General features: G+C 43.5%; 1 protein-coding gene across 4 annotated transcripts in view; it reads right to left on the reverse strand.

Annotated features, from left to right (window-relative positions):
• Positions 1-698: 698 nt before the first annotated feature.
• The window catches only part of trim33l (tripartite motif containing 33, like), a 67516-nt gene continuing 42741 nt past the window's right edge, over positions 699-25473 (reverse strand). For 3 of the 4 annotated variants that reach the window (XM_056286807.1, XM_056286806.1, XM_056286808.1), the window contains 8 exons: positions 24672-24818; positions 17570-17681; positions 10712-12807; positions 9405-9583; positions 7103-7205; positions 4180-4248; positions 3007-3138; positions 699-2387 (listed from right to left, as the gene is read on the reverse strand). In XM_056286807.1, the coding sequence (XP_056142782.1) occupies positions 1860-2387; positions 3007-3138; positions 4180-4248; positions 7103-7205; positions 9405-9583; positions 10712-12807; positions 17570-17681; positions 24672-24818 (3366 nt within the window). In that variant the 3' untranslated portion in view covers positions 699-1859. The remainder of the gene's footprint in view (positions 2388-3006; positions 3139-4179; positions 4249-7102; positions 7206-9404; positions 9584-10711; positions 12808-17569; positions 17682-24671; positions 24819-25473) is intronic. The other variant, XM_056286809.1, reaches the window with a different exon arrangement.

Genomic DNA, 25473 nt, shown 5'->3' on the forward strand with positions numbered 1-25473 from the left:
AAACGCTGAACTTGGTCTTAATGAAGAGCCTGCTCGCCTTCACTCAGACAGAGACACCGGCACAAATCAAAGCTCCTGCTCCAAAATTTTAAGAATTTTCACCCTTCTGAATAAAATAGTGGGTTGAGAAGTTTTTTTATTCAACTATTTGGTATAATTTGTCAGTTTTCTCAAATGACATCCAAATATGTCCGGTATTTTTCATTTAATATGATGCCCTGTGATGGCCTGGCGGCCTGTCCAGGGTGTCTCCCCGCCGGCCGCCCAGTGACTGCTGGGATAGGCTCCAGCATCCCGCTACCTTGATAGCAGGATAAGCGGTTTGGATAATGGATGGATGGATGTTTGAAGACTGACTTGAACATGATGTACTGGGAATGGGTAATGGGTGTGTCGTACATTTATCACATATTCTTCAGTCTTTCACTCAAATTTCATTTGGGAGAATTTAGCCTAAACGAGAACATTTACAACCGTCCAATTCAGTTCGGTGGCATATTGTGTCAGTGGATATTTTCACGTTAGAATAAAATACACTCCACCTGCCGTTGATGAAAGAGTTACAAACCAAATGTGAATCACAAGATTTCATCCAACTATTCATTTTCAGTTCAAATTGTTTTCAAAAGCATTAAAACACAGCATACAAAAACGAAGTTATATAACAAACATGTTTATTTAATTTACATGTGTACAGAGATCACTTCTGACTGCTGAAAGCCACAATCAGAGGTTTTATTTTAGCTGCCATAGCTGAAGTTCCACAAAGACTTCAAAACTGTCAAATCAGTTTATCAAGAAAAAGTTCACAGGCGTGCGGGTGGCATGGCGGTCTATTCCGTTGCCTACTAACACGGGGATCGCCTGTTTGAATCCCCGTGTTACCTCCTGCTGATCGGGTGTCCCTACAGACACAACTGGCCGTGTCTGCGGGTGGGAAGCCGGATGTGGCTATGTGTCCTGGTTGCTGCACTAGCACCTCCTCTGGTGTGGTTGGGGGGGAATAGCGTGAGCCTCTCACCTGTGTGGAGTACAAATTGTACTCCATATGCACTCCGTATGTACTCTGTAGTTTTCCACTTCTCTGTGTGTATGAAACTTCTCACTCACTGCAGACACACATACCCATACATGGCCACTATATCATGAGGGCCTCCCCGTTGCCGTGTCCCAGGCACTGCCTGGGACAGCAAAGATAAGAGTAATGGACCTACAGACACTCACCAGACACAGAACATGATTAACGCAGATGTTTACATGCATTCCTTTGTAAGACTACACCTTAGTTAATGCAGGAAACATAGGGTATGACGCGATGGACTGTTCTATAAAAAAACCACTACCTCCAGCTCAGGGGAGAGCATATCGACACAGACGAACCTCTGTGTAGCCTTATGTCTCTCCATCTGCAGATCCAATAAAGATTCTCTGTTGGCTCCAATATTTGTCCGATGATTATTCTCCCCAGAGGTTGCTGGGGCAAGAGCCCATTTAAGGATAAAGGAAAATCCACAACACGCGCTACGTCCCCCTGGTGAAACTCCTCACTGTCAGGTGAAAAGAAGCGGCTGATAACTCCACATGTACCGGAGGAGGCTTGTGGTAGTCTGCAGCCCTCCCCGGATCGGCAGAGGGGGTGGAGCAGCGACCAGCGACCGGGACGGCTCGAAAGAGTGGGGTAATTGGCCAGATACAATTGGGGAGAAAGGGGGGGGGGGTCTTAGAAAAAATAAATAAAATTTGACATTTACATGTTTTCTGTGGGAGTGAAAATGGATGAGGGATGCATCAGTAAAGTAACTGGTTACTTCCTTACATGGCAAGATCCCGTCACTTACTCCGCGCGCCGCCCGATCTCATCATTTACCCATGTGGTCCATCTTTCTTTTCATCTTTATGGCTTTTTTTTTCTTTGCAGCAGGCAACCAGCTGACGCCCAGAAAATCTCTCAGTCTTTTCCGGGTCTCCCTGAGCTTCGACTCTGCCAGCCTGTCACTGAGTTTAGAGTTTACCAGGACCGTAGACCTGTCTGACCCCTCACCACCCACTCCTGGCTCCTCCCTACACTTTCTGACTTCACTGGCAGTGAAAGCATGTGACTCGTTAAGCCCTGCCTCCCAGGTGCGACAGGTGCTCGAATCTCCGACCGCCAACTCCTCACCCGTCTTCTTCTGACTCCTGTTTATGCCGGTTGTGGCCTTTGACCCCTCAGTATCATCTGTACCCACATCTGACTGCGTGTGGCAGTCAGTCGGCGGTCCCGCTGCACTTGCCAGCTGTGTGGTTCTGTGTTGCTGCAGGAGGGACGGGTGGAGCTGTAATCCAAGCGTCTCCACCAACTTTATCCGAAAGTTTTCCTGAAGCTTCATCAGCTCTTCGCTGTTTTCCTGGCAACACAAACGACGACCGGGGTTAGACGAAGAAAAATAATCCCGTCTTAATCTGCAGCCAGTCCAACTCCAAACTCACTGTTTTACAACCAGCGCCATGTTTAGACCAGAACAGGACTTTTGAGGTCTTTCCCCTCATGGGCTGGAGTTGATTTTAAACAGATTTTCTAAACTGAACACAGGGATTCAAACACATGTATGGTGAAAAAAGCGGCATTCGCCAAAAAGCGAGTTGTTTACATCGCTGGACCAGCTCCACAACATGCTGAAAACCAACAGCAGATGTATGAGTGTTACTGAAAATACATTGGAATATTTTATCTTGGAACGCACAAGTTCTCATTTAAAACAAAGTAATGGTCATCAGACTACGAACATAAACATCCACAAAGGTGACCTAACAAAAAAAAAAAATCCCTTTCTCAGATATTTTACAAATAAGTATAATTTTCCCACAATTTATTTCACAAGGAAAGTGTCAGTCATCAATAAAAAATAAATTCTCCCATTAAAGACTAGTGTGACACTCCAGAAGTCAGGGGCCTGTGCGGGGCTTAGACCTCTGGGTTGGACCACAGGGCAGTAAATTCGGGCTGTCATCTTTGGTTTACGTTACCGTTGAAACGGACAAGAAGTGGAGGAAGTTCCAGATGTCAGAGATGAACTCTGAGGGTGTGCGGTACGGCGGCGAGCGGAGGTGAGAGAGACGCTCACAGATGAAACTGAGAGGCGATGACCCGCCGAAAACCTGCAGGGAGCAGCCAGTCTATTAGATATGGCCAATATGAGTTGATATTAAATATCATTATACGGTTACGTTTTAGGGGACACAAATACAGCACAGATCATATTATAGCAACAATATGGAGAAATTACATTTACCATGCCTGTTCTATGCCGTACAGATCATCAATGCTGTTAACTGAGATCGACTGTGAGGATGGCTGCATGAGAACAGCTAGCCTTATCAACTGACTGGTATTAAATGGCTTTGTGATTTCATCAACTGTGTGTGTGTGTGTGTGTGTGTGTGTGTGAGCGAGTGAGTAAATGAGTGAGTGAGTGAGTGAGTGAGAGAGAGAAAGAAGGAGAGTATAAAAAGGCCATTAATATAGGTTGTTCTAAACAATCACTCAGGATTCTGAATGATCAGATTGCCAATCGGCACAAGCAAAGGTCACGTTCTATCAAATGACACACATGGAGAGAGAGAGAGAAACAGACAGACAGAGAGACAGACAGAGAGACAGACAGACAGACAGACAGACAGACAGACAGACACACACACACACACACACACACAGAGACAGACAGACAGACAAGACACAGAGAGAGAGAAGAGAGAGAGAGAGAGAGAAGAGAGAGAGAGGGAGGGTATAAAAAGGCCATTAATATGGGTTGTTCTAAGCCATCACTCAGAATTCTGAATGGAGACTGCATTTTTCTCTCTCTTGCTCTGTCTGTCTCCCTTTCTGTCTTTCTGTCTCTCCCTCCATTATACCAAGTGTCCAGTTTGCTGGTGTTGTCTTCTTTTTAGATTCAAATAGTAGGAGTTTCTGGTCAAGTTGAATGGTAACAAAAGAACAGTGATAGTTTTATAATAGAATAACATATAAAACACATAATAAATAAAATGTATTATTTGATAATACAATTTTTAGAATAGTGATAGTTGGAAACAGGACTGACGTTAACGTTTCTCCCAATAAACCTTGTGTCCAGATAAACTGATTCAGTTCTCTGGGACTGACATGAAATACTTCTGAAGGTGTTTCTGGTCTTTACTGACCTGTTCAGGCTGGTTCCTGATACTGTCTGAGCGCTCGCAGGTCAGGAACAGAAGGAGGTGTTCACATTTCTGTATTTAAAGAAAGAACAGAGCAGACTCACCGTCTTTATTTTTTCATGGAAAGTTTCCACATCAGTTTCTGCCACCCTCAGGATCACTGTAATACTTCTCCGTTTAAACAAGGTAACGACGTCAAGGGCGGCACGAGTTCAAATTCCCTCTTTGTGTGGAGTTTGCATGTTCTCCCTGTGTCTGTGTGGGTTTCTGCTGGGCGCTTCGGTTTCCTCCCGCAGTCCAACGACACATTTAAGTCAGGTGAATCAGAGATACTAAATTGCCCCTAGGTGTGCATGAATGTGTCTGTCTGCCCTGCGATGGACTGGCGACCCGTCCAGGGTGTTTCCCCGCCTCCTGCCCAATGAGCGCTGGGATTGGCTCCAGATAAGCGGCTTCCAAAACGAATGAATTAATGAAATCAAATCTGTGCTAATCTGCCAGTCAGGACTGTGCAGGCGTGGTCCAAACACATAATGACTGACAGGGGGGTCTCGCTGTTAATGTAAAAAAGAGCTGTGATGGCAACTATTTAATTTCACTCTGACATTAAACGAGGAGCGAGACAAAAATCTCTTACAGTATTCCATCCATCATCCAAACTGCTTATCCTGCTCTCAGGGTCACAGGGATGCTGGAGCCTATCCCAGCAGTCATTGGGCGGCAGGCAGGGAGACACCCTGGACAGGCTGCCAAGCCATCACTGACAGACACACAGACACACACACATTCATATTCATACCTAGGGGCAATTTAGTACAGCCGATTCACCTGACCTACATGTCTTTGGACAGTGGGAGGAAACCGGAGCCCCCGGAGGAAACCCACACAGACATGAGGAGACATGTCAAACTCCACACAGAGGACGACCCGGGACTACCCCCAAGGTTGGCCTACCTTGGGCCTCGAACCCAGGACCTTCTTGCTGTGAAGCGACCGCATTAACCACTGCGCCACCCTCTTACAGTATTGTCACACTTGAATATGTTCGATGAACAGACGCACAAGCCTAGATGCTCACATGCGTGCCCTGATCTCAGAGTGCACTCTCTCTATACCGCTCTCTCTATACCACGCAGCACGAACATGTCCGCTGTTTCGATCACAATGGTGTGTATGCCGAGTTTCTCCCTGATCCTGTTTTGGAGGAGATAGTGTATCTTGATGGACTGCCATCCATCCTAATGGATAACAGAACTTGCATATTGTTCAAAGAGGTCATAGGTCAGGTTTCACATCGTGCTTATCTTCTGTCGTGATCCTCCAGGACCGTTCCTTGTGACACTCAAGTGGGCTTTCCACACATCCCTCTATCAACTAATCAGTTACCAATAGGCCCTTTACCGGTTTACATGGAAAAAAAACCCATTCAGCATCACCTGTGACCCGCTACATGAGCCCCAGGCGTCTGTTCAAGCAATGTAAGTAAACATTCATATATAAATTGCCCTCACAATCCCCCCTTCTGATTACTTTTAATCAACAACAAATTGTCTGGATAAACATCAAGTGAAAACATGGCAATAGTAGTATACATCCTGGGGAACATCTTCCCTCACACAGAATAACTGTGAGGCCTGTCTGTCAGTTGAGCAGTGATAAGACACGTTTAGCTTTGTGATGTAGGGATGACAACTGTGATGCTGACGTCTGTCTGATTAAGGGCACTAAAACTGCAAAGTAGCACCGACCGTGGGTTTCTCTCAGGAGACAGCTTTAAGCCTGCTCACCACAAATTAAATAGACCTTTTCAGGCAGTAGGGTTGCTTACTGAACGTTAGCTTTACTGTCCTATTACTACGAGTAGTTTCTGCTGTGATTTCATAACCGGGGTCCTGCACACACAGAGAAACATCAGGCAGGGCAGGCACACGCACAACAGGCCAAGTAAATGAACAGTTGTGAGTCAAAGACTTAGTAGAGAACATACGCCTAGAGCAAATATACACTGTAAAACCTAAAAATACCAGCTGTATTTGCTATTTCCATGAGGCGGACTACACCCCAGCTACCATACGATAGGTGTATTCTGGTTCATTTATAGGCTCACGTTCCATATCGTACTGTTATTGCAGTTTGCAGACCTGGCCAGAAACTCTACACAATATCGAAGCATTGCATTTACTGCTGTTTCAAATTTGGATACCTTCCACAATACTGCATGGTCCAACTCATGTGGCCTACAAACTTTATTGAACTCAGACAAGGCAAATAAGATTATATCTACCTCACTATCGGGTAGATCATAATGAATAAGCCCTGAGACATAACAGACCTAGGAGGTGTCAGATAGGTTAATATTGAACACCTTAAAGTCCGCTGCAGACAGCGGTACTGGAACTACCACAGGTGACTGAATGGTGTGTTACAAGCCAGAAAGCTCACGAGAGCTAAGCTTATATAATCTATTTAATATGGATGACACCAGACTTTACTGTGTTTTGGCAATGGGACTGTAGGGTCATTGTATAAAGCTGGTGTGGAGAACTGGATCCAGGTTGAAGGAAACTGTCTAGTGACTTTCTACCATTTCTGATCTGGTTTGGCTGTTTGGGACAAGTGCCTTAAAAATCAAAATTACTTCAATTATATTCAGTCTGTTAACTTGAAATGTAGTTTACTTCCCTTTTTTTTTTAAATGGAGAATTGCACAAACCAGAAATACAATTCAACCATGACACCGTCAAAACCAGCAGCAGCAGTTTCCTGGTCCTGTGAACTCAGCTCAGTAGACCTATGACCTAAAACAGCAGCCAGACTTTAAAACAGCTTCCTAAATATCACCACGTATTTTTTGTCATATATGACCAGAAAAATAACTACAACAGTCATAGTTAAATAGTTAAAACGTTACTGTGTCTTGTCTCACCCTCTGGTCCAGGACACTGAGACAGGTTGTCGTCCCTCTCTCTGAACTGTAAGGGTCTGTGGCGTCTTCCAGGTCCTGACACAAGGAACAGCTCCAATCTGACCTGCAGGTGGCAAAAGATGGTTAACTTTAATTCCCAGTTTGCGCTGTCATTAGGAAATAAATGCCACATCAGCAGCTTGTCATCTATTAGTGTTCTAGTTTAAACCAGCATTTAATCCCAATATAATACCAATTGCAGGGGGAAAAAAAAGCCTTTTTATGAGACCAGACCTTTGAATATTGATGTAGACAACACTGTAGGCGGATGAGTCCGCCTACAGTGACTATATGGTTTCCTGGTGCGGCCAAAACAACTTGGAGCTCAATGCTCTAAAGACCGCTGAGATGGTTGTGGACTTCAGAAAGTACCCAAGCCCAGCCGCTCCCCATCACCCTGCGTGGCTCCACCGTCACACAGGGTGGAATCCTTCCTCCACTTCCTGGGAACCATCATCACCCAGGACCTCAAGTGGGAGCTGCACATCAGCTCTGTCACCAAGAAGGCACAGCAGAGGTCACACTTCCTGCAGCAGCTGAAAAAGTTCAACCTGCCAAAGCCAATGATGGTGCACTTTTACACTGCCATCATTGAGTCCATCCTCACCTCCTCCATCACTACCTGGTACGCTGCTGCCACTGCTGTCTCTGTTGCAGCAAGTTGGGCAATGCTGCACACATTTGTTCAGTTTTCCAGGTTGGTTGTCTCGAGGCCATCCTTGGCACATCCAGTACTGCAGGCCTGGACCTCAGCATCAGTTTGATTAGGTCTCCGATTAGGTTAATACAGTGGGTGACTTCGAGAGAAAATAATGCAGTCAACTGTGATGATTTGATCTGATAGGTTGATATACTTTAATGATCCCCGTAGGTGAATTACACTCTGCATTTAACCCATCCTAGCTGTGTAGCTAGGAGCAGTGGGCAGTTGCCGGCAGCCGCTGTGCAGTGCCCGGGGACCAACTCCAGTTCGTCTTGCCATGCCTCGGTCAGGGGCACAGACAGCAGTATTAACCCTAACATGCATGTCTTTTTTTGATGGTGGGGGAAACTGGAGCACCCGGAGAAAACCCACCGCAGACACAGGGAGAACATGCAAACGCCACACAAAGGATGACCTGGGATGACCCCAAGGTTGGACAACCCCGGGGTTCGAAGCCAGGACCTTCTTGCTGTGAGGTGACAGCGCTAACCACTGGGCTGCCGCGCTGCCCTAATGATAGAAAGGGCAGAGCCTGATCTTGTCTCAACCTGTCAGTCACTGACAGAGCTGGCAATGGAGCTTCAGTAGTTGGTCCCGCCGAAGCATTTACCATCATGAAACACCACACTGTTATCAAAGAACCAGGTATCACATTTACTAACCCAAAGTTTGATAGCCTTTGAAATGGGGCTCAGCACTGCTTTCGTACAACAAACTAGACGTGAAGCATAAAAAGACTGAATGGGTTGTTTAATCATCACTTAATCCTGCTGCTTCTCTACCCGCGATTAGATACGTTAGCATCTCAACTGCACCTTACGCACTCCACCATGATCTATTTGTCTTTTAAGGCATCAATTCCTTTTCCCTCCACATGTGCATTAACTCAGCGCTTCTTCCCCAATGTGTAGGCTTTCAGCACAACATTTGTTTATATTTTTTCAGCTTCATTACAGTAAAAAAAGCTACAACAGGAAAAAGGCAAGTTGTTGATCAAACAACATGAGGGGATGAAAATAATTTTTCCAGAAGAATCTGGATACTTGTGGTTTATACTAAATAAAAAGGTGTGTTACCCTTAGTAAAGTCTTTAGGCCAACCTGTACGGTAGGCCGACAGTTAGCAATACATTTTCTTCTAGTTATAATGTAAATCAATTCTCCATTCTGTTCTCACAAAATGCATGTAAACGATGAAGAACATCCAGCTGATCATGTATTATATTATCCTTGACTTGATCCTTTTGCACACAGCGAGACAAAGAAACCAGTTTGCATACATTCATATATGTAGATGTGCAGTCGGCTGACATAGCACCAATGCAGTGTGACCACTGTGGACTAAAGTTTACTTAAACAAGCCAGTGTAGTGTAGAAGTGGGGATTATTCAGTGATTCAGGGTAAATCAAAGATTTTTCATATGTCACATATCTGAATATATATTTACACATATACACTAAATGCCTCCTAATGTCAATATATTTCTCAGATGGGAGTCCCTGCTTGTATGTGCATCTGTTTCCTGGTTCTTGTGGCGAAGAGTTTATGTTGGATTCTTACCTAATAGAAAGTCCAATGGGTGGGATGTGACAGGCTCTGTGGAAGCCCCGCCCACACATCACACAGATTATGGAGCTGTCTGGAGAACGACAGGCAGCACAGATGACAGTCTGCATGACGGGTGGACTCTCCAGGAATGACAGCGGTTCCAGGAAATCAATAACATCATCAACACGGGGCTACAAGACACCATAAAGCACCAGCATTATCTGCACTGCTCAGACCCTGTATCACGTCTTAGTATGCACAGGAAGTCCCCGGATTACGAACGAGTTCCATTTTTGAGTCTGTTTGTAAGTCGAATTTGTATGCAAGTTGGAACAGTTACATACAGTTCGCATCTAGTGTCAATTAGTCAAATGTTTGTCTTAGTATGTAGTATATATTTTACCTAAAACATCATAAATAGAATAATGCAGTAATAATAATAAATGTAACTACAGTATAGTATTTATAAATGAGAGAGAGAATGTGTGTATAGCTATAAAAACATTAAAGAAACATTTCTTAAACTGTTTAGATAGAAAAGAAAATTAAAGGTTAACACTTACTCTCATTCCAATTTATGTCTTGCATACCAGAATAGTAATCAAAATCAAAATCAGCATAATAGGAATATTACGCTGATTCTGAGCATTTGTTCAAATTGCCAATAGCCTTTCCATTTCGATAATCAAACCACTGCGTTGCTTAGGAATAATTGTCACTTTCACTGGGACAGAGCCTTTTACATACTCCATTACTCTCCCCTTGTCCTTGATAATTGTTCCGATCGTTGATCGACTGTAGCCTAACGCTTTTCCAGTGTTAGCATTTCACCTCTCTCTGAACACTTGATTATTTCCACTTTCATTTCAATCGTGATCGTTTTCCTTTTCGATGCATCACCATCACTTGCATCAGATTTATGCTTTGATACCATGATTACGAGGGTGAACACATGAAAAATTTAAGTGAAAACACAATGCACACAACGTTTACACAATCTGACTTAAAATGGTGATGATGGCGTGGCGTTGCTCTCCCTCAGGCCGATGAACCGCCTAAAACGCACAGCGTTTTGAGCGTCGTGCAAAGTAGTCCATCCATTCGTTAGTACAAACCATTGTGTGTAACTCGATTTTTTTTTAAATAATAGGCTTTACGGAGTTCGGTTCGTAATAAGCTGGGCGTTCGTAACCCGGGGACTACCTGTACTGTGGTACTATGTTAGTCTGTTAGAGTTCCTGTTGTCTGTGTACCATGTGTATGAGTATGTACTGTGGTACTGTGTTAGTATGTTTTTCATTGTGTTCATAAGTTCCCACCTGGTTATGATCTTTGTCAATCTCTTGAAGGTAAATCTCATCTTTATTGTCTCCAGGAAGGAGACGGAACCTGGGTAAAGGATGGCCTGGTGGAGGTATAGTTATTGACAATTTGAACAATTGGACAGTGGGCTGCCAATAGCTCTGGCTGCAAGCCTGGAGTCCATGTGGAGAGCTAGGTTCTATAGACATAGTTTCCCTGTGTGACATCGGTTTCTGTGACTGGTTGGTTCCCTGCTGCTGTAGCGCTGCTACAGTCCAGTCTGACCTGGTTTTGTCAAGGGTCTGAGGGTGTTGTTCTTCCTCTTGTATATTAGGTTCTAGTTTGGCTAGCTGGTTCTGAGCCGAGTGATTGAAGTGCTGAGGATCGTTGACAGATGACCCGCCAACACAGTGTGGGAGCTCCTCTTCAGCTTTTACAGTTACTGGGGATACCTGATTGACCACCAAAAAGGCATCCCCTGGGGAGGGTGGCTGTATGTTTTCAGCCTCTCTCTTGTTATGTTCCAGCGAGGGGATGGGCTCTTCAGCAGCTCCTCCCTCCAGGGCCCTCATGCCAGAGTTACTGTCTGATCCATTGGATGCTTTCATGCTGTCCAACAACTGGATAAATTCTGAAAGGATGGGGCAAAACTCCTCTCCACTATTCTGGATCTCAGATACAGTGGAGGTGGGTTCGTTCTCTGCAGCCTGGTGCTCACTCCCTGCAGACAAGGTGCTGATGGGAGGAGTGCTGCTATCACAGGCAGAGTCTGCTGCTGCTTTTATAGTTTGGGTTGGGAGCTGGTGGTGTGGGGATGAGGCCGAGGGCTGGCCAGAGTCACCTGGAGAAGGGCAGGTGTCACTTTTTTCATCATTACCAAGTGTAGTCATTTTACCAGAAGAGCCATTTTGTGATTTTAGAAGATATTTGGTTAGCAGTGGGTGTTTTTGCATAACTCTTATGGATGTGCTGAACTGAGGTGAGACTGACTCCAAGTCTTTTTGGTTTAACTGGTTGATGATGAGACTTTGGTTTCCAAGAGCTATAATGGATTGATTATGATTTACAGGGACTATTAACTGCTCATAGATAGCTGAGGCCTCATTTGATTGGCTTAGGTTATTTTTGGCTCCTGTACTGGACTGGTCCAGGACTATTGCAGTTCTGCTTGGATTGGGATGACTTTGATTTAGACACTCCAACTGGCCCAACTTATTCAGAATAGGTTGGTATTCTTTAACTGGAAATACACTGGACTGCATTTGATTGGTGTTTAGCTGTTGATGGTTTGGCTTAGGCATTAAACACCGCCGGAGACTTGGTTTGTATTTGTGCTGGTCTAAAAAAACATGTGCCAGCTTGTCATGACTTCTCTGCTTGGCAGAACATCGGTTCACAACTTGCTGTCCTTTAGGTGTTCCAGACAGAGATTGATGTTGCATTGGGGGCTGTGGCCAGGCTAAAGTCTTGTGATTTGGGAAAGAGGAATTACTAGTTTCAGTTTGGTCCCCACGAGTCGCAGAGACAGTTGAAAGATGGTTGATGTTCAAAAAGGGTTTAGTTTGACAGGAGTTAAGAGGTTGGAAAAGAGGACCCTGATGAATGAGCACAGGAATAACTAAGGCCTGGGAGAGGCTGGATGCGACCACACTCTGCTGGTTTTGATATGGGAGCTGGGGTTGCTCATTTCCTGAGGTCAAAACAGACTGGGAGTGCTTGGCAGGAAGTTGTGAAGATTGGACTGTGTTGGGTTTCAGATAAAGACTGTTGTGAGGAGCAGAGTAGGGTGGACATTGGCCAATATGAGCAGGGTAGACAGAAGTGGATGTGGTCCTCTGTGTATTGACTTGGCAGGAAGAAGCGGGAGGACACAGCTGATTGGACGTTGCTTGCCAAGGGGTAGAGGGGTGGTTGGCATTATCATGTGGTCCAATCTGACTGTCGTTACCATTCTGGGGGAGAGGCTTATTAGAAGGTGGTGTAGAGTAGGTTGAGCTTTGAGGACCAACAGCTGCATTGGGAGTGCTTGGCTTTTTAGATTCAGCAAGAGCTGCTAAGTTGTGGAGGGGAACTTGTGACAGAGAGAACGGGACCGTTGTAATTTGAAGATCACCTAGAAATGGCAACATGGGACATGTCAGCAGCAAGCTCATATTACAGCTGACAGCAAACATCTGAATTATACTCTACTGCTACAATGACTATTACAACTGCTACTACTATTATTAAAAATAACAACTTCTTCAGAATTTATCCTGACTCCACTGAACAGACCCAAAGAGGAGTTTAAGTTTTGTGCAACAGTTACCATCATATGTTCTTTATGACAATTTGTTAACAGTATAACACAAATGCATCATGGAAGAGTGGTAAGTCCATGGTTACCATATGAAATCGGGCTGCAAATAAATTTTAAATAAAGACATAAACATGACATGTTTTCGGTGTCTGTTGCCCAGGCAAAGCAGTGGGTTGCTTCCCTCTGTCTTCCTCTGTGTTTCTGTTTACCTGTGGATAGTGTCGAACCAGATGCAACCTGCATGGTAGTTGTATTACTACAATAGTTCCCAATAAGCGATAGACATGTTTTCAGCATGATGGCTAAGCATCAACTCTCATCTAGCTCCAAATATACCCAGCTAGATGTAACCCGCTTTTAGACAAAACTGTTTGATGAACTATAATAATAACAATAATAATGGGTTGCATTTATAAGGTGTTTTATCACGACACCCAAAGCGCTTCACAGTGAAGGGGGGGGGGGCTCACCTTAACCACCACCAATGTGTAGCACCCACCTGGGTGATGCACGGTAGCCATTACATAATTGTGTTTCCCAACAACTTTAACTGTCTATTAAAAGTTAATAGTTTAATTACTTTGTCAGAAGAATTTTTTTTTTAGAACTTAACACCTGCCATGTCACAATATTCTCGATATGCTGGACAAAATCAAAGAAGATTTGGAACTACAGACCAGAGGGAATCGTGCAATCCCAACGATGATGAAACTCCTGGTTACACATCATTTATTTTCCTCAAGTTCTTTCCAAAGAACAGTGCCCTCATGGAGAATTACAATTTTCCATTCTTCAAACTATAAAAAAATATAACTATTGAAAAAAAAGGATCCTCAAATCCCATTTCCTCATTTTAATTAGAAGCAACTAATTGAGATTTTGAAATAGTGGATCCAATGTTCTAATTTTCCATTATCGAACTGAAATCTGAATATTGAACTGATAAGTATACATGGACCACTATCAGTCATGTTGTTCCCAAGTCCTAAACGCACTAATTTGAGTGCAGAATCATACACGGCTCCCAAATGACCATGTGCCGGCAGCCATACCAACATGTACCCTGGCTCTGCCAACTGACGGAAGCTAAGCAGGTATGGGCTTGGCTAGTACTCGGATGGGAGACCTCCCGGGAAAAACTGAGTTGCTGCCAGAAGTGGTGTTGGTGGGCCAATAGGGAGCGGTCTTCTCTCTGGTCCTAATAAAAACAACGAATATCAAATCCCAATGCCCCAGTGCAGTGACGGGGACACTGTGCTGTAGGAGATGCCGTCCTTCGGATGAGACGTTAAACTGAGGTCCTGACTCACTGTGGTCATTAAAGATCCCATGGCCTTTATTGCAAAGACTAGGGGGTCCCCTGGTGTCCTGGCAAAATTCCCAACCTGGTTCTCTCCATCTGGCCACCTAATCTTCCCCCCATGTAATTGGCTCTGTGATTCCTCCCTCTCCACCCCAAGCTGATGTGTGGTGAGCGTTCTGACGCAAAATGGCTGCCGTGCATCACCCATGTGGGTGCTACATATTGGTGGTGGTTGAGCTGAGTTACTCCCTTTTATGTGAAGTGCTTTGGGTGTCTAGAAAAGTGCTATATAAATGTAATGATTATTATTATTATTATAATCCTTTCAATGCAACAAAACAAAGGCTTTATAATAGCCTGAATGTACTTGCAGCAACTGAAAGGACACATGCTTATTATTTATTTTATTTTTGTTGTCCATTAATCCAAAAACCAAGAGGAAGCTTATACTAATGATTTTCTAATGATGATGAAGAATGACTGACACATAACGCTCCCTCCTAGCTGACAGTGTTAATTCATTGCTAATTTCTCTCCCCTACCCCCCTACCTCCTCCCTGTCCACATTGGGAGCATTGAACATATAGTGTGACAGCGCTGGTGACCATGACATGACAGGAGCTGAATGTGTAGTCTGACAGGGACAGTCGTGCATGACTGAAAACTGTTGTGTAGTCTGGAGAAGGCATAACTAAACCCTACACCATTTTAGCACGTTTGCACATCTACAGGTTAAAAACCATGTAAAGGTTAAAAACATGCCAGGCTTGTCTTGGTACTCTGATGCAATAAATCATCTGCTAATAAAATCAACTAAGTCAAATTATTTAATTATCAAATTATCCATCTCTGCATTGCCCACTTCTCACAGAGATTGCTCTGAAATGTTGCCTGTCTCTGTGAGAGACACATCATCGTCCTGACACGATTCTTAATTTTCGTTCTCTTCAGCCCTATTGATTTTTGTTCTCTTTGTAAAATAACTTAATAACGCGTTAGGAAATGTTCAATTAGCCTCCCATAGCTAGCTAACATGGTTCGCTTCAGATCGTTACATTGCCCCAAGCGGCTTGTAGGTGTAATTACAGCAAATAATATTTGTATATTTTGAAATAACGTTATGTGATATATTATTTTAATTATTCTTTGTGAGTTGGGGGGGAATTGCCCCCCCATAATGTCGCCTATATATATATATATATATATATATATATATATATATATAGTGTCTCCCCGCCTGCCACCTAATGACTGCTGGGATAGGCTCCAGCAGCCCACGACCCTGAGAGCAGGATAAGCGGTTTGGATAATGGATGAATGGATATCAGATTATTTATCAACACTATTTACTACGGACCCATTATTAATCTTATCAGCTGCAGCTGTTTTTATCCTGCTATGCTTACATCAGGGTACTGAGAGTGGCCTGGCATGTTTTTAAACTTTACATGGTTTTTAACCTGTACACGTCAGCAAAATCACTAAAATTAGAATCAGAAATTCTTTTATTGCCATGTGCATGACATGCACTAGGAATTTAGCTTTGCATTGCTGGTACAGTTGCAAGTGCAAGAAAAATACTGTCTTAACACTAAAACGACCAAGGGCGTCATTTTGACTCTTGGATTTTCAAAGTAACTTTGTGGGGGGAAAAAAGAAGAAGATACAGACCAGCCACTCCCTGAATGACCTAAAATTGCATATAGTTGGACTAAAATGAGTTTTAGATCAATTGCACAAAAAAAGTTATAAGATCTACCTAAAACGACCGTGAGCCGTCAAAATGACTGCGCATAATTTGCGCGTCATGTCACGTGTGTTGTTCGCATCATTTCCTTCGCAATGTTCAGTCCTTTTTTTCATTTTAAAGGCTTTGTTATGTTTGTTAGATTAGCTATATATGTTTTCCGTTTTGTTTTTCAGGTATTACTTCCACCATGTCTGAGTACAGCCGCTTTTTCAGACGCACCACGACTATACCACCGAGACATTGCAGTATTCACAGGCGTTGGACCAGGGCAATTTTAAATTGTTTGAAAAATAGTATCAAGTTGTTAAAATGTTCGTTTTGGTGTCAGTCGTTTCTTAACAGACATACTAACATATGCAATGCATTAATATCTTAATTGGGTATTTATCTTAACAGAATACAGAGTTTAATATAGTTTTTTCTTTAACTGTTCTCTAAGGTGTCCCTGAGTGCTCTGAAAAGTACCCACAAATAAAATGTATCATTATTATTATTAAAAACCGGTGGTCATTTTGACCGCCCATGGTCGTTTTAGTAGTTGTAAAGTTCCGGTCGTTGTTTGTGACTGTTTCAATGATTATTTTCAGCTCTTTTTTGACATTTTACGTTTTATAAGCCTTGTTACGTTTGTTAGATCAGCAATATGTGTTTTCTGTTTTGTTTTTCAGGTAATATTTTCACTTTTTCAACTTTGCTATTCAAGTTCGACCACGTCTCTCTGAAGTTTAAATTGTTTAAAAATAGTATTATAGTTGTCAAAATGTTAATTTTGGTGTCAGTCGTTTCCTAACAGACATACTAACATGTGCAATGCATTAATATGTCAATTGGGTATTTATCTTGACAGAATATAGTTTAAAAACTGGCATCCATTTTGACCGCCCATGGTCGTTTTAGGCAGGAGTGAAATCCCGGTCGTTCTCGCGTTGAATAGAATAAAATACATTAAAATAAGTGATAAAATATATATACAAACACACACACACACACACACACACACACACACATTTATATATACATATACATACATACAACAGATCTAGAAAAATAGCAAAAAGTGAAAGTACACTTTTGTATACAGAATCACAAAAAAAAATGATCTAGGGTTTAATTACTCTTTACATTAACAAGCCTACACCTGTGTTAATTATCCTGCCCAGTTTTAGTAGATATCGCACTAAGTTGTCGACCCCCATCAGCACCAGTTTTCCACAAATTTGCACTTCTCTTAGTAGGTCTGGCCAAGTATGTTTTAATCTATACTTAAATGACATTATAAGCATTGGTATTTAGAAGGTCAAGGGTCAGCGCAACAACACAGACACAATATACTTTTGATGAGTAATAATGATGTAGGAGAGAAGAAATGCACTGAGGGGAGAGGGACAGAAGATTGGAAGGCAGCATCAAGAGTTTGGGAGGGGATAGGTCATTTCAGTCACCAGTTAAAAAAAAAAAATCAATAACACCAAAAAAGAAAAAACAAGGCAGTTATGCAAAACTTGTCCAGTGCATTGACCTACCGCAATTCAAAATGGTGTCGAGGGCAACTGCGCTGGTGGAAAACTTCATATCTGTCATGAACTGGGGAGTTGTGGCCTCCGGGGATGAAAATTCCTTTAGCAAAGGACCAACCTACAGACAAAAGAATCTCATGTTTTGTATTGAATTATCTTCTTTTTTTTTAAACCTGGCCGACAGAGCAGGAGAGGGCAGCAGCTGAATAACCTTTATCTCCTAGACCAATAATACTTTATGTAACCAATAGTGAGGAGGTCAAAGTCAGTACAACCTGACAAAGATGCAACAAATTAGAAGATATAGCCAATGATTATGGATAACAGAAGTGACAGAAATAGAATGAACATGGATGAAAGATGAGTGTTCTTTCTTTCTGAAGTTACGTGATGGCATGGTTTAGTATATACATTTGATTTATTATTATTATGGTTGAGGGCCTCCATCCAGGACAGCTCCCCTTCTGTTGTCTCGGCTATAATTACATTAGATGTGACGGGCACTCCAGATAGTCCCAGGGCTGACAGCAGACCTACCATTGTTAGCACTAGCTCAGCCTTGTCAGCAGATCTGGCGGAGTTTGTCCCTGTTTGTTGGTGTGGGAAGGCTCTCAAGAGCAAGCTACCAGTTGTGTGGCCTGGTCTGCGGTCACCTCTCCCGACTGCAAACCTCTTTTCGACCCTCACAAGCCCTGTTGGTAGTCCTATCGGCTCGCATGTCTCTCCTGCTCCTGTCGACAGGGTAAAGCAATGCGCGCTACTGATAGGAGACTCCATTACCCGCAATATCAGATTAGCTTCACCAGCCTTGGTTCACCGTTTACCTGGGGCCAGAGCCTCTGACATAGAGGATAATCCTAGAGCACTGGCATCACAGAAGGAGAATCAGGGAACCCAATCACACAGTACCACAGTAGTGGTATGTTAGGAATTTTGCCAGGATACTAGGGGACCCCTTACTCTTTGCCATAAGTGCCATGGGATCTTTTATGACCACAGTGACTCAGGACCTTGGTTTAAAATTTCATCCGAAGGACAGCATTTCCAACAGCACAGTGTCCCCATCACTGCACTGGGATTTTTTTTTTTAGGAACAGAGGGAACTAACACCTAACTAACAAATAACATCACTTCCAGCAGCAACTCAGTTTTCCCGGGAGGTATCCCATCCAAGTACTAGCCAAGCCCATACCTGCTTAGCTTCTGTCATTCAGCAATACCAGGGTATGATATGGCTGCTGTATTGTCATACATATAAAAAGTATCATGTACTTCCAATTGCAATGAAATGTATATGCTCTGGCTCTCTCAGCCTTTAAAACTATATATAAGGAAATAATAAATAATAAAAACAATAAATCGTATCAGAAATCCCATGAAATAATAACTCAATGAAAGTTATGTACTGTAAGTTATGTTACTGTTGATTATTCTGACTGCCTGGGGGTAAAAGCTGTCTTTGAGGCAGCTGGTGTGAGCTCTGATACTCTGTAGGTGTTGTCCTGAGGGAAGGAATGAGAACAGACCATGTGCTGGGTGGCTGGAGTCCTCAATGATACTTAGGGCCCTCCTTCCTTAATGGGTGGTGTAAATGTCCTGAAGCTGTGGCAGTGCTGTTCCTATGAATTTTGAAGCCATTTTTACTATCCTCAATTGTTTGTGGTCCTGTTCAGTCAGGTTGCCAAACCACACCTTCATGCTTCCAGGGGGATACTCTCTATGGTAGTCTACTAGAAATTGACAAGGGTTTTTGTGGCTATTCTGAATTGTTTAAGACATCTCAGAAAGTATAGTCTCCGTTATGCCTTCTTTATGACACAACTGGTGTTTAGAGACCAGGAGAGGGAGTCTGAGATCTGACTGCCTAAAAATCTGAAGATCTTCACAATTTCATCAGGGACACCAATGATGTAACTGGTGTCTGAACTGTTTTGGACTTCCTAAAATTAACAAGCATCTCCTTTGTTTTCTCAACATTTAGGAAAAGGTTGTTATCTTGACACCATATGAATAGGTCCCTCACCTCCTTCCTATAGGCATCTTTATTGTTGTCATTTATCAGTCCAATTACTGTGGTGTCATTGCAAATTTCACTATGCTGTTGTGATATTCGGCAAGGGACCAAGGCAAGGGTCCCCAACCTTTTTTTGCACAGCGGACTGGTTTAATATTGACAATAATCTTGTGGTCTGGTTAGCTGGCCATGGGGAGGGGGCGGTTGTAATAAGTCAGTAGCATCATAACATTTAAGTATCATTTGGATAGTAAACACACACCAAAACAGCTCTGACCCATCGAGGCATGGACTCCACAAGACCTCTGAAAGCGTCCTCTGGTATCTGGCACCAAGACATTAGCAACAGATCCTTTAAGTCCTGTGAGTTGCGAGGTGGGCCCTCCATGGATCAGACTTGTTTTTCCAGCACATCCCACAGATGCTTGATCGGAATGAGATCTGGGGAATTTGAAGGCCAAGGCAACACCTTGAACTCTTGTCATGTTCGTCAAACCATTCCTGAAGAATTTTTGCAGTGTGGCTAGGTGCATTACCCTGCTGAAATAGGCCACTGCCATCAGTGAATACTGTTGCCATGAAGGGGTGTACTTGGTCTGCAACGATGCTTAGGTAGTTGGCTCATGTCAAAGGAACAGCCACATAAATCCCAGGACACATGGTTCCCCAGCAGAACATTGCCCAGAGCATCAAACAGCCTCCGCAAGCTTGCCTTCTTCCCATAGTGCATTCTGGTGCCATCTCTTCCCAGGTAAATAATGCACATGCACCTGGCCTCCCACATGGTGTAAAAGAAAATGTGATTCATCACATCAGGCTATCTTCTTCCACTGCTCCATGGTCCAGTTCTGATGCTCATGTGCCCATTGTAGGTACTTTCGACAATGGACAGGGGCTTTCTGACTGGTCTGCAGCTACGCAGCCCCATACATTACAAGCTGCAATTCACTGTGTGTTTTGACATCTATCTTTCATAGCCAGTGTTAACATTTTCAGCAATGTGAGCTGCAGTAGCTCTTCTGTGGGATTGGATCAAATGGGCGAGCCTTCGCTCCCCATAGGCATCAATGAGCCCTGGGCGCCCATGACCCTGTCACCAGTTCACCAGTTGTCCTTTCTTGGGTCACTTTTGGTAGGTACTAACCACAGCACACCGGGAACATTTGACAAGACCTGCCATTTTGGAGATGCTCTGCCCCAGTCATCTAGCAATCACAATTTGCCCCTTGTCAAAGTCGCTCAGATCCTTAAGCTTGCCCATTTTTCATGATTCCAACACATCAACTTCAAGAACTGACCATTTTTTGCCTAATTTATCCCACCCCTTGACAGGTGCCATTCTAATGAGATATGTTATTACTCACTTACCTGTCAGTGGTTTTAATAGTTTGGCTAACAGGTGTTTAAGTAACTCTCTGCAATGTCCAAATCCAGCAAAACTTTTATTCTAAACATTTGCACAGTGATATAAGATGTACTTAGACTGAAGCGTATCACCCTAATACGGATCCTCAACCAAAATGTTTTGTTTTTTTTCCCCAGGGGGGTGGGGGGGGGACTGTGTGTATGGGTGGAGGATGTTGTGGTTAAACCCTCTGTTGTTGTTGTTTTTTGGAAATTTTGTTCATGGGTACTTTATTTTTGTGTGTGGGCATGTCTGTATGTGTATAGATATGCACATATACAGGTATGTGTGTACATAGTATATGTATTTTAAGTTGTTGTTATATACACTACCGTTCAAAAGTTTGGGATCACATTGAAATGTCCATATTTTTGAAGGAAAAGCACTGTACTGTTCAATGAAGATAACTTTAAACTAGTCTTAACTTTAAAGAAATACACTCTACACATTGCTAATGTGGTAAATGACTATTCTAGCTGCAAATGTCTGGTTTTTGGTGCAATATCTACATAGGTGTATAGAGGCCCATTTCAAGCAACTATCACTCCAGTGTTCTAATGGTACAATGTGTTTGCTCATTGGCTCAGAAGGCTAATTGATGATTAGAAAACCCTTGTGCAATCATGTTCACACATCTAAAAACAGTTTAGCTCGTTACAGAAGCTACAAAACTGACCTTCCTTTGAGCAGATTGAGTTTCTGGAGCATCACATTTGTGGGGTCAATTAAATGCTCAAAATGGCCAGAAAAAGAGAACTTTCATCTGAAACTCGGCAGTCTATTCTTGTTCTTAGAAATGAAGGCTATTCCATGCGAGAAATTGCTAAGAAATTGAAGATTTCCTACACCGGTGTGTACTACTCCCTTCAGAGGACAGCACAAACAGGCTCTAACCAGAGTAGAAAAAGAAGTGGGAGGCTGCGTTGCACAACTGAGCAAGAAGATAAGTACATTAGAGTCTCTAGTTTGAGAAACAGACGCCTCACAGGTCCCCAACTGGCATCTTCATTAAATAGTACCCGCAAAACACCAGTGTCAACATCTACAGTGAAGAGGCGGCTGCGGGATTCTGGGCTTCAGGGCAGAGTGGCAAAGAAAAAGCCATATCTGAGACTGACCAATAAAAGAAAAAGATTAAGATGGGCAAAAGAACACAGACATTGGACAGAGGAAGACTGGAAAAAAGTGTTGTGGACGGATGAATCCAAGTTTGAGGTGTTTGGATCACAAAGAAGAACGTTTGTGAGACGCAGAACAAATGAAAAGATGCTGGAAGAATGCCTGACGCCATCTGTTAAGCATGGTGGAGGTAATGTGATGGTCTGGGGTTGCTTTGGTGCTGGTAAGGTGGGAGATTTGTACAGGGTAAAAGGGATTCTGAATAAGGAAGGCTATCACTCCATTTTGCAACGCCATGCCATACCCAGTGGACAGCGCTTGATTGGAGCCAATTTCATCCTACAACAGGACAACGACCCTAAACACACCTCCAAATTGTGCAAGAACTATTTAGAGCAGAAGAAGGCAGCTGGTATTCTATCGGTAATGGAGTGGCCAGCGCAGTCACCAGATCTGAACCCCATTGAGCTGTTGTGGGAGCAGCTTGACCGTATGGTACGCAAGAAGTGCCCATCCAACCAATCCAACTTGTGGGAGCTGCTTCTGGAAGCGTGGGGTGCAATTTCTCCAGATTACCTCAACAAATTAACAGCTAGAATGCCAAAGGTCTGCAATGCTGTAATTGCTGCAAATGGAGGATTCTTTGACGAAAGCAAAGTTTGATGTAAAAAAAATCTTATTTCAAATACAAATCATTATTTCTAACCTTGTCAATGTCTTGACTCTATTTTCTATTCATTTCACAACATATGGTGGTGAATAAGTGTGACTTTTCATGGAAAACACAAAATTGTTTGGGTGATCCCAAACTTTTGAACGGTAGTGTATGTATTTTAAGTTGTTATTCAAATCAATAAAGATATTGCTGGGAAAAAAATTGTAACTTGTGATATTGGGCTATACAAATAAAATTGACTTGACTTCCATTGGAGGGAGGCTGCCCATAGCAGATTGTCTTCAGTTGCATTCCTATGCACACACATCGGCCTATCTACATTCATAAACTTTCATCAATATGTGAGGGGAGATAACAGCAGTCAATGTACCCTCATGGTGACACCGACACCCCACTAGGGATGAGTGACATCTCAAATTTTCCTACCAGCCACTGTCAGCCCAACAACAGGCAATTGCCAATACATTTGCCACCCTGCGCAGGCGTCGGCTAGTTTCAGCAAATGTAATCATGGAAGAGCTCATTACATCCCCGATTTGGGGTTATGTTGGTTCTAAACTGGACGAAACCAGAAAACTGAATGACCTCAATCGATGAGACACCAACCATTATCCATCCATCCATCCATCCATTACCTGAACCGCTTATCCTGCTCTCAGGGTCGCGGGGATGCTGGAGCCTATCCCAGCAGTCACTGGGCGGCAGGCGGGGAGACACCCTGGACAGGCCGCCAGACCATCACACAGGGCCTACGCCCACGCCCACGCCCACACCCACACCCACACCCACACACACATTCATACCTAGGGGCAATTTAGTATGGCTGATTCACCTCACCTACATGTCTTTGGACTGTGGGAGGAAACCGCAGCACCCGGAGGAAACCCATGCAGACACGGGGAGAACATGCAAGTTCCATACAGAGGACGACCCAGGATGACCCCCAAAGTTGGACTACCCCGGGGCTTGAACCCAGAACCTTCTTGCTGTGAGGTGACTGTGCTAACCAACCGTGCCGCCCCACTAACCACTAAAGATGACTTAATTGTCATTTAGTCACTGCAATCACTGCCCTGTTTTGTGAAAGATTTGTATGAAATCCGTGCAACAAGAATGTGCGTATGTCCCAACTCCACCTGTCAGTTTCTATTTGTGCATACTTTGAATGTACTTTACTGAGTTGAATTCTTGAGGGGGCAGACCACTAAATTAGTAAACTAAAAGGACAAAAATTGCGCAAAAGAATTGCCCCCCCAAAAAAACAAAAACAAAACAAAAATAAAACAACCGCCAATTGGACTCAGCCAGTCGCCAATTGCTGTCATACTCATCCAATTGCCCAAGCCTACACCCCATATCGTACATCACCGGAAAGTCTCCCAGTAATCTCAACAATGACCGTCGTCCCAAGGCAAGTAATCCGCTAGATACCATCATTCTCTCTCACCTCTTCTCATCCATTCCAAGCCCAAACAGTGTTTCTGTCCCCCACCCGCCCTCCTTTCTTATCAGGTCAAGTCTTATCAAGTCTTTGCTCTATTGTACTCCAAGCTTTGCTTTTAAATTCAGCGTGTTCATCTAATCGCCCTCTGCTTTTGTTATCTAAATATTGTCAACCCTTGTCTGTCTGTGCTATGTTATTTTATATCATAAATGGGACGATGAGTTTAGTGACGTAAACCCTGGTACAATCACCTCTAGTTGACTGTAAAAGAGATTTTCATCTTAAAATGTCAAGTGTAAATCTTTACATTCAAAAATGCATGGCCACTTCAGAAGACAGACAGATACTTAAAACAGTGCACAGAGTTCTAGCATGTCTCGTCTCTGTTGAGTTCTGCAGAATATTTGGCATAGATGACTTCATTTGGTGTATCGTCAGGTCAAAACATACCTGAGTTCTCACATCCAGCAAGGCGAGGAGGTCCTTGTCGCTCGTGGCTTTCTCTGTACGCTCGACCAGACACTGCCGTTTGTTCACCAGATCCTTCAGGAGGAGCTTCCTGGTCTCAATCATATCCAATTCTCTCTGAAACTCTGTCTGTGCGAAAAACCAATAGCAGCTTTCTGTCAGCGTTGAGGGACAACACGTTATGGAATGTACAGAGCGACTATGTAATCCGTAAAAGGGCTGTGTACAAACAGTATTTAGGAGCAGTTTCTCCATCATCATCATCATCATCATCATAAAAGCAAATTAACTCCATACGGTTCTCTCTGAGAAGCGCTTCACTGGTCTGTTTGGTCAGTGTGGCATTTAAAAAGGATTCTTCATCAGTATCAATTCTTGAATGAGTCGTGTACAATCAAAAATGAATCTTGAGAAAGTTGGTGCCAGGTTACGCCAAGCAAGTAACCTGGTCTTTTAACAAGTCACATAAGGGATGGACGGGAAGGAAAAGACAAAACGACAAGAAAGACAGTGTTCACTCTCCCGCTTACAAACCAAAGAGGCGGTCTGTTCATCCATCCATTATCTGAACCGCTTGTCCTGCTCTCAGGGTCGCGGGGATGCTGGCGCCTATCCCAGCAGTCATTGGGCGGCAGGCGGGGAGACACCCAGGACAGGCCGCCAGGCCATCACAGGGCCGACACACACACATTCATACCTAGGGACAAGTTAGTATGGCCGATTCACCTGGCCTATATGTCTTTGGACTGTGGGAGGAAACCGGAGCCCCTGAAGGAAACCCACA

This window comes from Lampris incognitus, chromosome 9 (assembly GCF_029633865.1).
Source record: "Lampris incognitus isolate fLamInc1 chromosome 9, fLamInc1.hap2, whole genome shotgun sequence".
Lineage (NCBI taxonomy): Eukaryota > Metazoa > Chordata > Actinopteri > Lampriformes > Lampridae > Lampris > Lampris incognitus.